This window comes from Natrix helvetica (assembly GCF_964273705.1).
Source record: "Natrix helvetica genome assembly, chromosome: 3".
Lineage (NCBI taxonomy): Eukaryota > Metazoa > Chordata > Lepidosauria > Squamata > Natricidae > Natrix > Natrix helvetica.
The window spans coordinates 81,472,652-81,489,553 of NC_138549.1; the positions used below are offsets into that span (position 1 = coordinate 81,472,652).

The 16,902-nt window shown below is 41.5% G+C and overlaps 1 protein-coding gene across 5 annotated transcripts in view; it reads left to right on the forward strand.

Moving 5' to 3' along the window:
* Positions 1–7,478: 7,478 nt before the first annotated feature.
* The window catches only part of COL11A1 (collagen type XI alpha 1 chain), a 272,785-nt gene continuing 263,361 nt past the window's right edge, over positions 7,479–16,902 (forward strand). For all 5 annotated transcript variants that reach the window (XM_081948969.1, XM_081948972.1, XM_081948971.1 and 2 more), the window contains exon 1: positions 7,479–8,010. In XM_081948969.1, the coding sequence (XP_081805095.1) occupies positions 7,890–8,010 (121 nt within the window). In that variant the 5' untranslated portion in view covers positions 7,479–7,889. The remainder of the gene's footprint in view (positions 8,011–16,902) is intronic.

The following is a 16,902-nucleotide window of genomic DNA, read 5'->3' on the forward strand; positions in this document are numbered from 1 at the left end:
TAAATAGAGGTTGCATCTTTCATGGCATTTCTAGTTCCTACACAAAATGTGTATGGAGATGCTGAGTCATCCAGATCATGGTTGTTCCAAAGGTGCTTTTTCAAGAGGCAATTGGACTTTATGGTTTTTCTTTGAAGACGCTTTGCTTCTTATCCAAGAAGCTGAATAAGCTTCTTGGATGAGAAATGACATGTCTTTAAAGAAAAACCATAAAGTCCAATTGCCTCTTGAAAAAGCATCTTTGGGATAGTTCCAGTGGTGGGTTTCTGCCGGTTTGCACCGGCTTGGGAGAACAGGATAGTGAAAGTTACTAATCCGGTGAGAGGAGATTTGACCGGTGGACCCGGAAGTAACTTCCGGAATGCCTGCCCTGGCCCTGTCGATTGCTCACTCCACCCCCCACCCGTCCGCACTACCCTAGCCCAATTCGGTGTCAAGTCCAACGTGCGATAGCTTTCTACTGGATTCCCCTCTGTCTTGCCTCCTCCGATCGCCCAAGGTTCTTTCCCCAGCGTGCGATAGCTTTCTAGTGGATTTCCCTCTGTCTCCTCCAATCTCCCAAGGTTCTTTTCCCAGCGTGTGATAGCTTTCTACTGGATTCCCCTCTGTCTTGCCTCCTCCGATCACCCAAGGTTCTTTCCCCAGTGTGCGATAGCTTTCTAGTGGATTCCTCTCTGTCCTGCCGTCTCCAATCTCCCTAATTTCGGCCCTTAATCCTCCAGTTGTCTATTTTTGGGAGGTTTTCCTCTCTCTTCCCCCCCTTCATAGGAGCCCAAATTTTTTTTGCCACATGGCTTGGGGGTGGTGGTCATGTCACTGAGTGTGCATGAGTGATGTCAAGTTGGCCATACCCGCCCGGTCGCATGACTGCCAAACCATGCCCACAAAATAGGCCACACCCACAGAATAGGTTCTAAAATTTTTTGAAACCCACCACTGGATAGTTACGACACTAAACATAACTGATTAAAAATTGAAACCCTACCTGTGAGACTTTTAATTCTGGTATTGGGTTAATAAAGCATGAATGTCTCTGCATTTTAGGAACTGCAGAAGTTCATCTAGGAAGAACTGTATGTGTGAAGGACTGAGAACACATTTATGTGCAAGAGAGAACACAATGAACAATATCATTCTCTGTCTCTGAATGAATTCGTCTGTTGGTCAATCCTAGGACCCTGGTCTTCTTTCCTTGCCCAATTAACAGAAAAGTACCTACTGACTCTAAAAATAAATCCTAAACTTCAAAATGCTGCAGTAGGATTCCTAAGATAGCAGAATAACATGAAAAAGGGTAGCAAGATCAGCAGACTTTAAAGTCCCATTGAGTGCACCTTTATGGCAGAGCTAATAATGATAAACAATGTTCTTCCCAGTGGTGCGATTCAAATAATTGAACAACCAGTTCTCTGTCCCAATGTTTTCTTCCAACAACCAATTCACCAAACTGTTAAGAAAGTTAACAACCGGTTCTCCCAAAGTGGTGCGAAGTGGCTGAATCCCACCACAGGTTCTTCCCCTCAAAAGTAGCAAATTGATAAAGAATGCTCCCTTAGTGCCTGTAACATTACAAGGCATTTATCTGTGTTGTGGTGTGATATTTTCCCAATCTTCATCACTAACTTACAGCATTGCTGAAGAATATCTTGAGGTATCGCAATAAAGCAGGTAAATATTGTATTTGTTACTCATGATGATAGCATCAACTAAATGGGCCTCAGATCTTCACCTCCAGATCTTAACAGTTTCAGTGGCCCTCAGAACTTAAAAAAATGTGTTGGCATCTGTGTAAAGCCAAATTAATTACTGTCTGCTCAGTAATCTGATTCTTTTCCTAAAGGTTTTAACCCTCTAATTAATACTGGGAACGATTCTCCAGTGCTTAAGTCTTTTACACTCTCTCTTTCTTTGATTTTTAATCCATTATTTACATTCAAGGGGGACCAAGATAAGTTTGTCGGGTAGATGTTGTGATTTCTTAGTCTGGGACAAGAATTTTCAGTTACGTTGGGCTTGCTAAGTAAGGCACATTTGTCTAAAAGCAAGACCTAATGAACTCAGTGGGGCATGTGCTCCTGAGTAAATAAGCATATGACTTAGTAGCAAGAATATACCAATAAGCGAAGCTGAGCTTTCTTGTAGGGTTTCGCAAGTAAAAGAATGTGAAAGAGTTAGGATGAGCTTCTTCAGTTCAGGAAGAAGAAAAGCATTCTCCACTCATTACTCTTTAACCCTTCCCCCACTGCCTGAGAGTACAACAATGCCCCATCTGTGTTGAGGGTAGAAAGAACCAAGCACATTAACCAAACGACTCATCTGCCTGTGTCTCAAAAACTGTATTGTGAATATCACACTGTTCTGTTTAGTCGGCGGTCCTCTTGAAAGGCAGATTTAAAGCCTAATGAGGTAAAAATAATTTTCAAACAAATAAATCAAGAATAACTCGATAAGTGTAACGATTAATTTACCGTAAAACTTAGATATTGGCCAAGAAAAAATCTGAGCTAAGCTCTTAAGTGGGATCTATGCTTTATGAACATGTCATGTCACATTTCCTTGCTGCATGCAGGAGACAACAATTAAACAATTAGGAATGATCAAGCACATAGAGACATTATTCTTCTAAAATATGAGGCAAATCATGTCATACTACAAATATCATCAGCAACCCACTGGAAACACAACAAGTAGACAAAAAGGTCCTTAAATATTTGATTATTATTAGAAAGAAATAATCACATATAATTTGACATGACTAAAAAGAATGTCTCACATTTTCCCCCTGAATCTACCATTGTATGCTAATTGCCCTTATAAATAGTATTTAATTTATGCTAATATGTGGGGAATGTCTGGTGGCTCAAAATGTCATGTTTTTAACATTGGGGGAGACTAACTCAAACCATTCTAACCTTATACCCCACCCAAAACTGTTATATACTGGATTTATCTGGTTTCTTTCTGTTACATATTCTACTATATATCTCATACTACAGACATTTTCTTAATGTACAGGAGGATAGGAAGGCATCTTATTGAAGCAGCACAAAGCATACATGCAACTAATTTCTGAAATCGACCAAGATTATGATATGAACCACACTCCCTAAGAAGGTAGGTAGTATAATATCGTAAACTTTGCATAGGTTGCATCACTTTTTTAAAAAAAGTCAATAACTCTATCATGTCTGTTGATGTTAGCACTTCTCTGTGGAGAAACAGTTAGAAAAAGATAATTGGTTATTTTGATGTCAGACCTCTTGCTCTAATACAAGCACTGACCACATTGTTCTTCAGAAAATAAACCAAATGTTCAGATTATTGGAGCCCCAAAGGCTCAATCCTCTAATTTATTGATCTCAGGGAACTGACCTTCTAGTACAGCTGGCTAGGGTATTCTGGGAGTTGAAGTCCACAGGACTTAAAGTCGCCCAGGTTGAGAAACACTGTTCTAGTAAATGTGTTTAAAGTGTGGTTTTAACATTCAGGTGACCCAGCATTTTCATTTCTTTTCTTTGGAACATAATGAGGGATGCTTGTAAAAGGGACAGTGATGATTTTGGCAGATATGTGCTTTACTAGCAATAAAATTTGAGAAAACAATGGACACAATCCCATTAGATATCATAAATGTGGAATCCTGCTGATTGCAGACCCTGTACAGGTGGCTCGGGAAACTTTATCTAATGCTCTGTATGTATATGTGTGCGTGCATTTGTACACACATACACTCACACCTGCGTTTTGCAACCGGATTCATTCTTGTTGGATTCTTTTCTTCATTCTAGGTAATATGGGTTACAAAGACACCCCATATTGCACCTTGAATGAACATAAGTCATGGGGACTTCCAAAGAAGAGACAATTCCCCTACTTTTTCTTTCCGCACTAGACCGCTGAAGTGATTGTGTGCTTTCTGCCTTTTTGTGTGTTTCCATGAAACATATGCCCTAGGCAGAGACTTTGCTCAACTATTTTGCATCTTTCTGAAAGCACTTAAACATCCATGGCTGGGGAGAAGAGGAAGATGGCTAGGCTCCAACTTTTTCCCCCTCCCCAGTTGATTGTCGTTTTCTAACCAACCTTCTACAGAAGTATTTTTAAAATAAAGTTTAAAGCTATAATGTAATGAAAAAATAAATCAGTAAATCTTGAAGACACTTACCTGAACTTCCCCAAATAGTTTGGGATTATGGAATTTCTGATTTAATCATTTAAAAGTTTCTCCAAAGATCAAATTCTCTCTCTTTTATGTCCTAAGAAAATGCATTAACCTACTTGGATATTGTAAATGATTGTAATGTATTATAAAGTGAGCACAGATGATATTACCTAGTTTGGGAAATGAAACATCTGCAAGAAAACAACTAAGCTCAGAGAGCACCAAAGACCCCTCATTTCAAATATTGAGCTACAAATATTGAAATGTACTTCTATAATTATCAAAGTAAGGCATAAATTCCATTGATGGTTTCACGTAAGTCTGGAAGATATAAATATTATTATGGATTCTTCTTCTTGTGCCATATCCATCATCGAATGTTGGTGATTATGGATTACATTAATAAATCACTGATTGAAAAGAAAATTGTAGTGTAATTACCAGACTAATAAAATACCACTTAAAGAGAAAGATCTGTTGTTTCAGTCACACCACAAAAATTTCCTTGGATATCACATCAAGAGGACACAAGAGAAAGCAGTCTTAATGAATTGCGGCCATGGATCAGATCCATCAGTTTTCCATTTTGAAGTCCTTCATCATCCCACATCAGTCCTTTTCAGCAGCTCTTTCACCCTATCCTAACAACTTGGATGAGGGATATGATAGGGACAGTATATCTGAATGATGATGTTTGTCCATCGTGTTCGAAGAGGACCTTCACATCTAACAGGTTCTGGGCTGTCCATGATGTGTCCGCAGGTGGCTGGTAAGGCCAATATGGGCACGAAATGTTCTGCCACATGTAGGGCAGACATGTGTGGGCACCATTGTTGCAGCATTTGCAGCTCTGGCTTTGCAGAGTGCTCTTGTGCTACGGTTGTTCTTCTGTCCTCAGCTGCGCCATGTCAATCAATCTTGTGCCAGGTTTTCCCAGGAGTTGGTGTCGATATCCAGGGACTTGAAGGAGGCAAGAAGAATATTCATTCAGAAGAATATCTGAATGATATTCAAGGTACAGAACACTAGCAGAGGTACTAAGGCCTTAATGCCTATTTATGTGTGTACATTCATTCATATTTATGTAGCCATTTCAATCCTGCCATCATTCTATCATTCTGTTCTTCTAAGAACTTAAGGCAGGTTACTTGCATTTTATCCACATAATTAATAAACCTGTGAGGCAAACTGGACTCAGACAGACTGGTCTAAAGTTGCCTAATGTCTTAGCATGACTTGAATCTGAATTTCTCCAATCCCTTTCCAATGCTTCAACCACTAGACTAATGATGGCTAACCTTTATGTCACGGTGTCTCGAACGCTTGCGCATGTGCACATGACAGCATGTGCACATGACAGCATGTGCACACATGCATGACAGCATGCACACACATGCATGACAGCATGTGCACACATGCATCAATAATGAAATGCATGCATGATTCCCTGTGCTCCCTCCACCCCCTGTGCATGCGACCACCACACATGCACGTTTGACCCATAAACGCACTCCACCCCCGCACATGGGCAGCAGAGATCTGAGAACCAGCTGGCCGGCGGGAAGCACACACACTTGCGCAGTGGAGCCGAGCTCTGGCAACAGCTCGCGTGCCCGCAGTGTGTCGCCTGTGGCATATGTGTTCACCATGGGTTCACCATCACAGCACTAGACTATACTGGTTCCCAAGATCATCCTATATACATACATATACACATACACACATATATACACATACCTTCCAGTCAATTTATATAGCATATAGTTTATGGCTTATAATATGGTTAACATGAGACACATATCACTAATAAGAAGGAAAAGAGCATTCTAAGCTCAAAATCCCAATGATCATGTGATCAAAATTCTGATGCTTGGCAACTGGTTCATACTTATGACCGTTGCAGGGTCCTAGGGTCATGTGATCATCTTTTTCAACCATCTGACAAGCACAGTCAATGGGAAGCCAGATTCACTTGATGACTGGCTTACTCACTCAGCAGCTGTAGTGATTCACTTAACAACTGTGGCAAGAAAGATTGCAAAATGGGGCAAAATAATAAAAGTCTCACTTAACAACAGAAATTTTGGGCTCAGCGGTGTTCATAAGTTGACTGCCTGCATTCATCCTATCTGCCAATTGTCTAAGCATATTTTCATTATTTTCCTTGGCCGTCTGGTACCAGGAGAACATCTATGGGTATATAACCATGCCTGTACACATGTTCACCCACCTTTCTGAAACATCTGCAGCTAAGGGCAGTTTTAAGCTTTCTCTGTACTTAATTCCTAAAATATGAAAGACCGTGTCACCTCTCCCTGTCCCCCTGATCTGACCTGTTCCTACAGTTACTTCCGCACAAGGGGGGCTGTGCCAAAAAGCCTTTTCTTTTAGGATTCGGTAACCTGTACAACCTGAAGTCCAGCAAGGAATTTCCAGCTGGGCTTCAAGGGATTTTGTCATAAGCCTCCTTGCTAAAAGTCAAAAGCATCTCCTGGGGTCTACATATCCCATGACCGGCTTTTTCCACGACCACGGTGGGCAATATTGAATAAAAGGGAGAGAGGGGCAGTTGTGGGGATGAAGCCCAAGAGCTCAACTCTATTGTATGTATGTATGTATGTATGTATGTATGTATGTATGTATGTATGTATGTATGTATGTATGTATGTATTTATTTATTTGATTTGTCAATCGTTTACAAGATAATAGGTATAAGAATAAATAAGAGTATGAATGAAATGGATATGAATAAATGGAGACAGTAGGACAGGGACGGTAGGCACGCTGGTGCGCTTATGCACACCCCTTACAGACCTCTTAGGAATGGTGGGAGGTCGACAAGAAGGCAGTCTTAGGTTAAAATTTCTGGGGGTTTGGGTTTGACTCTGCTTCGCTTCACTTGACTTAACGTCTTCATCCTGGGAAGAGCGCTTGCGGGGTGGGGGTGTCCCCTTACGCCCCCACCGCACCTCATCCAAGTCGTTTCCCCCGTGCCTTTGGGGTGGGGCTGCCGTGACACAATCGCCGCTGCGCGTCCTTGTGTCCCGCTTACCTGAATGGACTTCTTTGGGAACGCGGGGTCGAGAGTTCGTGGGTGAAGGGGAGGGGCGGGCGGCAGGCGTGGCTTTCGAGTTGTAAGGAAACTTCCAATTGGTTTGTGCCCGGCATCCTCCCTGTCAATTTAGACACCCCTAGAGAGTGAGAGGAGGAGGAGGGGGGGATAGAATGGGAGGGCGGGGGAGGAGGAGGAGGAGGGGGCCGCCCGTCCTCCCGCCCGCCTTCTCGCTCGCTCTTCGCTACCGCGGCCGCTTTCCCGGTGCGCCTCTTGGCCAGCCCCCTTCGTGGGATGCAGCCTTTAGTGGAGATGCTGAGCTCTTCGCGTAAGGATTGAAGCCCCTCTCCTCCTTTCGGTCTGGAGAGGCGAATCGGAAGGGCCGGATCCGGGCGCTATTAGACCCCCACGGAGCGGCAGCAACGATCCGAAGTCCCACACCCACCTCCTCCAGCCGGCACTTTTTCCCGGGAGCGGATTTTCTTTTTCTTTTCTTTTTGAACCCAGCTGTCCTTGGGCTCTCGATGGGTCCCTAAGGGAGTCGAGGCCGAGCGTCTCTTGGAATACAAGCGGGACGGAGGCGGCCGCGGGCGGGCGAGCCGGGCGGAGAGAAGAAGCGGGGCCCCGGTGAGGGCGAGTGGGTCGCCGTTGGCGCGCCCGGTGTTTGGGCGAACCATGGAGAGGAGTCAGCAGTGGTCCACCAGGTGGAAAACGAAACGGCGGTTCTGGGACTCGGCTTTCCCCGCTCTTCTCGTCTCGGCAGTGCTTCTGCTCCAAGCTGCGGAAGTCCGAGGAGGTAAGAGAGCCAAGAGGACCCCCCCTCCCTCTTAAGCCCCGACTAGAAGAGATAGGACTGGGGTGAGGAGACATCATCAGGGCAGGTCACAGCCCCTGATTTCTAAGCTGACCCTAACAAGTGAGACGGGGATCGAACCTGCTTCTCCTCCTGATCACATGGAGGGGGGGGGGTTGACTCTGGGATCTGCCCGCTGATTGGGTTGGGGAACACTCTGTGTATGCTCCAAGGAATTTTTTTCCTCCCTTGTTGATTGAGCCGTCACTAGAGCCCCGGACCTCGGCTGATCCTTACATTCGAATTAGGAGCTCTTTGACTTCAGTGTAGGGAAGGATGCTAGGAAGAGAACCTGAGGAGATCCAGATTCCCTCCGGTTCTTCTAAATTCCAACTAAATTCAGCAAAGTTTTATTTCTCGACAGAAATCCATAGATAAGATCAGACCGCGAAATACCGCCTCCGCCCAGTTTAAAAAGAGCCGTGGGGGCAAAGGGAGAATGGGAAGGAGGTGGGTTGCTGGATGCAGTAATGGAAAGATCTGAAACTCGAGAAGACTGCAAGGAACCTCTTGAACAATCCCCCCCACTACTTTTTGGGGTGGTCGGCCAGCTTTGAAACCTGTGAAGAGATGGCTTGTGCAAATTCCATCCCACCACCTCCTTGCTTGAAGTTGTTGAGATTATTGAACTGAGTGAATTCACACACGCTTGGCCAAAGTGAAGAAAAGAAGGGAGGGGCAGAGGGGAAGGCTTGGTTCACTTTCCCACTATGACTACAAAATCCATAGGCTTTTTTTGTTTAAAAAAAGGAATTATTTCAAATGGACCTAGAGCTCTTTCTAGCTTGGATTCTGAAATGTCTTGATAATCCCTTGCTTGATCTGTCTTTGACGTGCTTGAGAACTTTTGAGTGATGCAGGGATGCTCAGCAGGTGTGTAGTGGGTAGCCAACAAGGCGACTTCAGAAGAAGCTAAGATGGTCACATTCAGAGAGCCCGAGGGTTTAACCCATCTCAAATATTACCTTACCTGCCCCCACTCTCCGGTTGCTTGTCCCAAAGTCCCCATTGACTCTAGCCAGCTTACGTGGCAAAGCTGAAACAGGAGGGCAATGCACAGAGGAGCAGGAAACTCCTCCCTTCCCCCTCCCCTTTAGGTGCATCTTTGGCAGGAGGACCAGAATGGAATGAATGGTCCCATAGGTGGGCACGTGTCAGTCTGCAGTTTCTGGAGCTGCAGATGTTGAATCTTACTAAGAAGATAGATAGATAGATAGATAGATAGATAGATAGATGATAGATAGATAGATAGAGAGAGAGATAGAGAGAGAGAGAGAGAGAGAGAGAGAGAGAGAAGGACTCAGGGGGAGGATGACATAATAATACGACTATTTTTTCCCTATTGGAAGAGGGATATTGGGACAACATACCGGCACTGTTTATAATAAACTGAATGAGTTCTAAACTGGATACCTGGGATCCATGATGTGGAGGTTTCCTGGGAAATTAGAGGAACTTTCCCCAAGTTTGGTTTTATAGCAATTTGTTTATCCCTTCCCTTCTATTCTCCACAGATTTGCCTTGTGACTACATTCTTTGTTAACTTCTTCTGTCCAGTGAAATCTGTTGAACCTATTGTATAGTGTGTATCCTTCCTTCCTTCCTTCCTTCCTTCCTTCCTTCCTTCCTTCCTTCCTTCCTTCCTTCCTTCCTTCCTTCCTTCCTTCCTCTTTTACATCCCAAAGCCATGGTAATATGAGGACTCCATTGTGACAATTTTCCCTTTAAAAGTACTACTTGCTTTTCTGAATGGGATGTTTCTTTTCATTGACTCAACTGTTAAGCGCTAAGGAGAGGAGAAAGATGCTTCCTGAAAGCTCCTGTTCAGCCTCTGGGTTCCTGCTCACCTCTTGGACTGGACCTGTCAGTCACCTCAGCCTGTCTATCTGCCCCCTGCTGGACTGCTCTGAAATAAAGCTGTGGGCACAGAAGTCAAGCCACGCTTTCAGCTCAGAGGCAGGGGTAGGATTACTATTTTCTTGCTTGGTGCCAAGAAAAGCTTTCAGAGAAGGGATGTGTGTGGGGGGAAATGCAGCTACTGTTTTCTTAACGTTCCTTTCTTCCAAAGTTCCAAATATGATTTGGAGATTCCTCTCCCGGACCAACTGGTTTGCTCTGCACTTCTTTCCTGAGAAATCAAAGGCTAAGCAGTATTTTTCTTTTTTCTTTTTTAAAAGGAGTGAATCTTACTATTCTCCCAGTGCAGTCCAGATGATTGGAAATAGGCAGACGCTCGTTTTGCTGTGTTAATACTTCTAGGGTTGTAATTCACTGAAGTATGCAATATGGGAGAATGTTTTGATGAAACTGCCCTTTGGGTAGACATATTTTGGAATGCTGCTGTCTGATGTCAATTTGACAGAGTGATTAAGAAATCACACTTTTGACAAATCCCTCCATCACCTCCTAATATCTGCCTTTTTTTTTCTAGAATGCCAAAAAGAAATCTGCAGACATGCTGTTCTTTGTTTCTTTTCCCAGAAAAGTCCTCAAGTTCTTTACTGAACAGTGGTAGCTGTTTGAAGTGCAGTCAAACTTTTGATCATTTTAGCAGACATTAAAATTAAGTGGGAGAGAGAGAGAGCTCATTTGGCATTTCCGAAAGGCATAGGTTAAAAGTTGCATTCTTTTACTTTTCTCTTTGTTGTGGTTAGCAAGGCCTCCAAGATGTAAAATAGATATAAACTGTCTCCCATGCAATGGTAGAAGAACACTGGAAAATAATAATGCACTACACACAATTTATTTAAATAAAGCCACTGTAAAATAGCATCTAGATATTCTAAAGATACTACTTTAAAAATGAATGTAAATTAGCTCTAATATTAAAATGACAGTGCATTATTTTACTTAATAAATATAAATAAATTCATATTTATTTCAGAACTCTGGTCTGGACCCTTGCTGGGTAGTAGGAGGAAATATTATTAGGTATGTTTGCTGCCCTGAGTTATTTATAAAGCTAGTAAAGGGAAAGAGAGGGAGAGAGAGAGAAAGAGAGAGAGGGAGGAAAGAAAGAAAGACAGACAGACAGAAGAAAGAAAGAAAGAAAGAAAGAAAGAAAGAAAGAAGAAAACAATGCTTCATTTTCATGAAGCAGCTGCTATACGTAAACACATTTAATGTATTTTCTCATCTTTTTTTGGAAATCTTTTGGAAAAGATTTTTTGTGTGGATTATTTTTGTAATATAAAGTCAGTTGCCAAGGATGCATGAATAGGCTACTTTGTTCAACATTTCTCTAGTCTAGTAGATGAATAAAACAACAGTTTTATTAAGGCGTATTGTTTAATGGGTTAGCAGTTTTAAATTTAGTGAGGAATTTCTAAAATACAGCCTTCAGTGAACTTTACAGTAGAAACATTGAGGTAGCAGGTGCTGATCGATTGTGTTTGCTAAAGTTGCCAAAAAAAAAATTCTTTTCCGATTACATTAATATTTTACCTGTTTCTCAGATACCATTCAAAGCAGGTTAGGCAGAATTCCTAGAATCTTATCTACTGAATTAGGAAAGGTGATCAGATTAGAAAACAATGAGGAGAAATCTGAAATAAACTCTAGCTAGTTCCACCCACAGACCTGGTTTTGAATCCCAGGGATTAGAGAGTAATACAACCCCAATCTCTTCATTGCACATCCTTAACTTTGACTGTGAAAAGAACCAAGGTCCAGCCTGAAAAACCTTTTCAGTGGCCAAACACTGATCTCTTTTTCTCTCTCTCTCTTTCTGGTCTGGCAGCTGACACAAAAATATGCCTGGTATGTTGTCTAAGTCCTGCAGTTCTTTACTTGCCCTTTACAAGGAGGTGAGAGGAGGGGGAAAAAAATCCTGTAAGGAAAGGAAGGTAGATTTTTCCTCCCTCACTGCTAAGCCACTCCTTCTAAGAAATGGCTTCCTATTTTGTTGCTGACTTACGTATTTTTTAAAAAACATACCTCAGAACAGACCTCTCCCCATTCTGCAACATGGAAGAAATGTGCATGTTTTTATCTTAAGCAGTTTTAATCTTAATCTGTGTCTGTAAACTTGTCTGCTGAGGCGATTGTAGAACAGGGATGTCTTTCATAATCCTAGATATCTCTTGCTTGTTTGATGTTCTCTAGAGAACTAGAAATTTGGGATTAAAAGGATCATTGAATGCATTTGAGGTCATAAGATGAAATAGGGCCTGCTTGCTGGCCTTGCAAAGTGGACTGTTGCAATAAGCGATTAAAAGGGCATGGGAACAAGGCTCAAAGGAGGAGGGTTCTGGAAGCAAACGTTGAGCGTAATAAAGAGGGCTGTGGCCATTTTGGAAATGGTTTTTGAAGACCCGCTTTGGCGCAAATTGAGAGCAGCACCTTTCTGGACAGGACCTTGAAAGAATATGCCTGCCGTGATGAACAGGAGAGAGATGTGCTCACATTCACATGACATCCGGAGCCCTTTTTGCAAATTGGTTTTGAAGTATGCACAGCCCTTCTAATAAATAACGGAAAGCATTGCTTTGATGAAATCAGTCAATAAACCAATTGCTTTGACAATACGGGGAGCCCTGGTGGCGCAGTGGTTAAAGTGCAATATTACAGGCCCACAGCCTGGAGTTCGATCCTGACAGGGTTCAAGGTTGACTCAGCCTTCCATCCTTCCAAGGTCGGCAAAATGAGGACCCAGATTGTTGAGGACAGTATTCAAATAAGGCTTACATTGTAAACCACCCAGAAACCATTGTGAAGTGCTGTGGGATGGTATATGAGCCTAAATGCTACTGCTATGCTGTACTTCATAGCTTAGTATTAGTTCATAGCTCAGTTTTACATCCAGAAGATCTCAAGTTGAGCTTTTGGCATTTCTGGTAAAAAGGATCAGGGAAGTTGTTAGGACATAAGAATTTGTCTTCATCAGCAGTTTGGGATGTTCCATATATTTCTATTTTGATACATCAAACATTAAACTCTTTCTTTTTGTCCCACTGTTTTTTTTTTAAATCCCAATCACGAATTCTGAACAGCCATACTAACTCCAAAAATAAAATACAGGTAGTTCTTGTTTAGTAATCACAATTGGGGCCAGAAATCCGTCATTAAGAGAAATAGTTGATAAATGAAACAGCAACCGTGCTTACAATCTTACTCCAGCTTTCCTTTATTTTACAGATTTATGAAAATTGTAAATGCGAAGTGTGGTCACAAAGTTACTTTTTCATCATGGTTGTAACTTTGGTCACTAAATGTGTCAATAATAAAATGAGGAGTGCCTGCAAATAATAACTTTTAAAAAGTTGTTAGTTTCCGTACAATTCAAAAGGGGCAGAGAGAAAACTGGGCAATGTGTGCTGGTTTTGCCTGTTTGTGTCCCATTTGCCACCACTCCTGCTTTCAGATGCTCTGTGTATTGGGAATAGCTCTACAGAGGAAAAGGCAACCTAATGTTGCCTTAGGAATTTAGACCCGGTTCTCAGAGACAGTCAATGAAAAGAGGAAACGTCTCCTGCAGTCAAGATAAGGATAGTGTGAAGGCTGGGTCAACTCAAACTTCAGAACAGATGATGGCCAACAGCTGGGATGGATCTATCCCTCCCAAAAAATCTTTTTAAAAAAATATAATCTAAATCCCACGTTCATTTTCCACTCAACATCTAATTAATATATTATGGAGGATCCTTTAATAAATCTCAACAGTTCTCCTTGGGATGTCTAATTTCTGTCCACTGTGCTGTTGCCATGTCAGGGGACATATTTCTTTCCTGCTCTGTGGCCATTTGGCCTGTTTTAGTATAGAAAACTACCCCCAAAAAAAGAACTATTACAATAATGCTGTAAGTATAATAATAACAAAAGTCTACTGGGATAATTATATTTGTCACATTTTCTGTTTAAGTTTCTATAACCAAAACACTGGATTTTTTTTTATCAGCAAACTTTAAGAACTTTGCTCTTTTTCTCACCATACTTTCCTGCTTCCTTTAAGGGGAAAAAAATCTTTAACCATTTGTTAATTTACTGTTGGGTCCAAGTAAGCTAAATGAAAGCAGAAGGCATCCCTTATGCTTTGGAGAAAGAAATTGTTCCTGGAAAAAAAAAACATTTAGTATTTTGGAATGAAGATACCACAGCCCCAAAGCCACAAATCACCCATTCACTACTTCTGAACTAACACAGAAAAGTGTATTACCAGCTGTCAGATTAAGGCATTATTTTAGAAAGAAAACAGTATGCTATGCAAACTATACAAGTTAATATAGCAAGGCTGCTGGGCTAGCATAATCTGATAACTGTGATTTTAGAATAAACTAGTGTTTAAGAGTGCTCTTTTCGTTTTAAAGAAACTTGTGTGTGAGGAGGTTGGGATTCTGGAAGAAGCCAAAATAATGATATATTCAGTACAAGAAATTAAAATTAACTTATCTTGTGTAGCAGAGATGGGATTCACTTACCTTCCCTACCGGTTTGCAAATGTGAGCACATGCGCCACCTCTGCGCATGCACAAAGCATTATGTGCATGCGCAGTGCTCGCATGTTATGTCTGGGGGTGGGTGGGTGGAGCCTTCTGCAATTGCCACTACCGGTTCACACGATCTGGAGAGAACCGGCTGAATCCCGCTACTGTTGTGCATGTTATTAAGATGTGAAATTGTTAAGTTTCATAAATTTGCAGAATTGAATCTCAGTAGCCAAATGATCTCCCAAATCAAGATTAACATAACCTAAATCTCTATATGTATTCAAGTAAAGGTATTTACTTGGCCTATGTATTTCCTCATTCAGGAGACTCTGGTTTCCAGACTTGGTTGCCATCACACATGCGGCAAGACTTACACACACTTGTATCAGATGTCAGGATGCAAAGACATTAATGGCAACATTTGTGTGAAGGCACCTTGGCATATTATGTGTAACCACTGTGATGCTGTCATGGCAGTAGGTGCAACTGCTCAGTATTTGCGTTAGTGCCTGTCTTTATTACAGTTGTTAAACTGTCAAAATGATTGCTGTGCATAAAGGAACCAGGTGGCACTCAATCACATCCATTTACGTGATTCACATATCATGGTAGGTTGTGGTTTGTTGAAATCTAATTAAACATCTGGCTACATCAACGCATTAACCAGAAGAGAGTAACCCACAAACAGCTCCCAAACACCCATTTATGGCCAATTAACATCCCCAAGATTTTGTTGCTAAGCTCAATAAAATAGCTTTTAAAAAATGAGGTGGGAATGTGAAGGAGAAGACCACTTGATTTGTTGGACAACCAAAATATTTGGCTCATCCTGAAAAGGTCCTTCTTATCAATGGCTTCCATGTAGTATGAGGCTGGCTGGTTTAGCCTCTTCTGGCAAGAATCAAAAGGTTGACCATTGAGTTCTTCCTTGAGAATAAGAACTAGCTCTTACATTGCACAATCAAGAACAAACAAACGCTGATACAATTCTGCCATTGGTAAAACAAGAAACAGATGGAACCTCCACTCCCCCCTCCCAATATGACAGTCACTTCCAGCCCATTATATGGAGAAGGCAGGAGAAAGAGGAACAAACCTCTTGAACATTGATTGTAGCATAAATAGAATTTGCATTTGATATACAGCAATCACTGACATTTCTTTGGTAATGGCTGCTTAGCTTTTCTGCAAGAAATCAAGAAAGTTTCTATGGTCTTGTTTGCCTATATGTCTGTTTTCAATTCAGCCTGTGGGGAGAAGTCCACACACAACAGATTGGTATAATTTTGCTGCTTGCAATCACCACACTTGCCAGGAGAGTTAGCATAGCTGGCTGCTAAGTGCACTCACCTAACGGGAGAGTAATGTCGAGATTGAGGCTTCCTGGCAATACTCCTAATTAGTTTGCAGAGACAGCAGAAGCAACTAGCAATGAAATATACAATTTAACAGAAATAAGCATAGGGAAAAATAGCATTCAAACTGTTGCTTCTATCCCCATCCTGTCTATTCTTGAGAGATTAAATGTTTAGTTTTCCACCAGACATCTGTTCACTCATTCCAAAATTTGGAAATAAGGTTTGATCCAAGGGTTCAGACTGGATTAGACAGCCTGGAACTCATCTTCAAGCCCAGCATAGAAATATAACATCCTCTTAGCACAAAAGAACAAAGTCAACTCTCTGGCCACATTCAAAATTCTGAGAGCTGAGGAAATGAATGAGACCCAAAGCCTTGTAGATGTTGCCTCTTCAAAAGTATTTAATGTGATGATAAAATTAATAAGATGGCTATTCATGTAACCCATCACACTACTCAAGCCACCCTATCAGCATTCTCCATGTGTAAAAATGAAGTTGCAACATGGTATAGTGCAACACAAAAAATCCCAACATTTTCTTTTTAAAAAGAAAGTGCTATAAAACCATCTAATTTGATTCAGTGGCTTAGCACGTCCCTATTTGAATTTATGACTCTATTTCGGTGGGAAATAGTCAAAAAGTCAAAGGACCTTTTCACAGTTTGGGCCTAGCCTTAATATTCTCATAGATTGGCTACTTTGTAACTAAAGTAAGTGCAAGAATTCTGCTCACTGTGCAATGCAATTTTAAAATTGTATTCTTGGAATCAGAATGAAATTCTTTCCACCAAGTTGAAGGATGTTGAGTAAAAAAATGTGCAGAAGGAATTTGGGCACAGGACTAGCTATTTGTATTGACAGAGCTGAATTAATTTGCTTTCACTGAATAATAAAAGGCTTTAATGCTATTCTTCAAAACCAATTCCCATTCAGCTGATTATCCTTACAGTATATGGACTTTAAAGATCTGATTGTTCAGAAAGATCTACATAAATATTGTTTTACCCTGTAGAATATATCTATGATGTATAATTTCACTCCTAGTTCTCA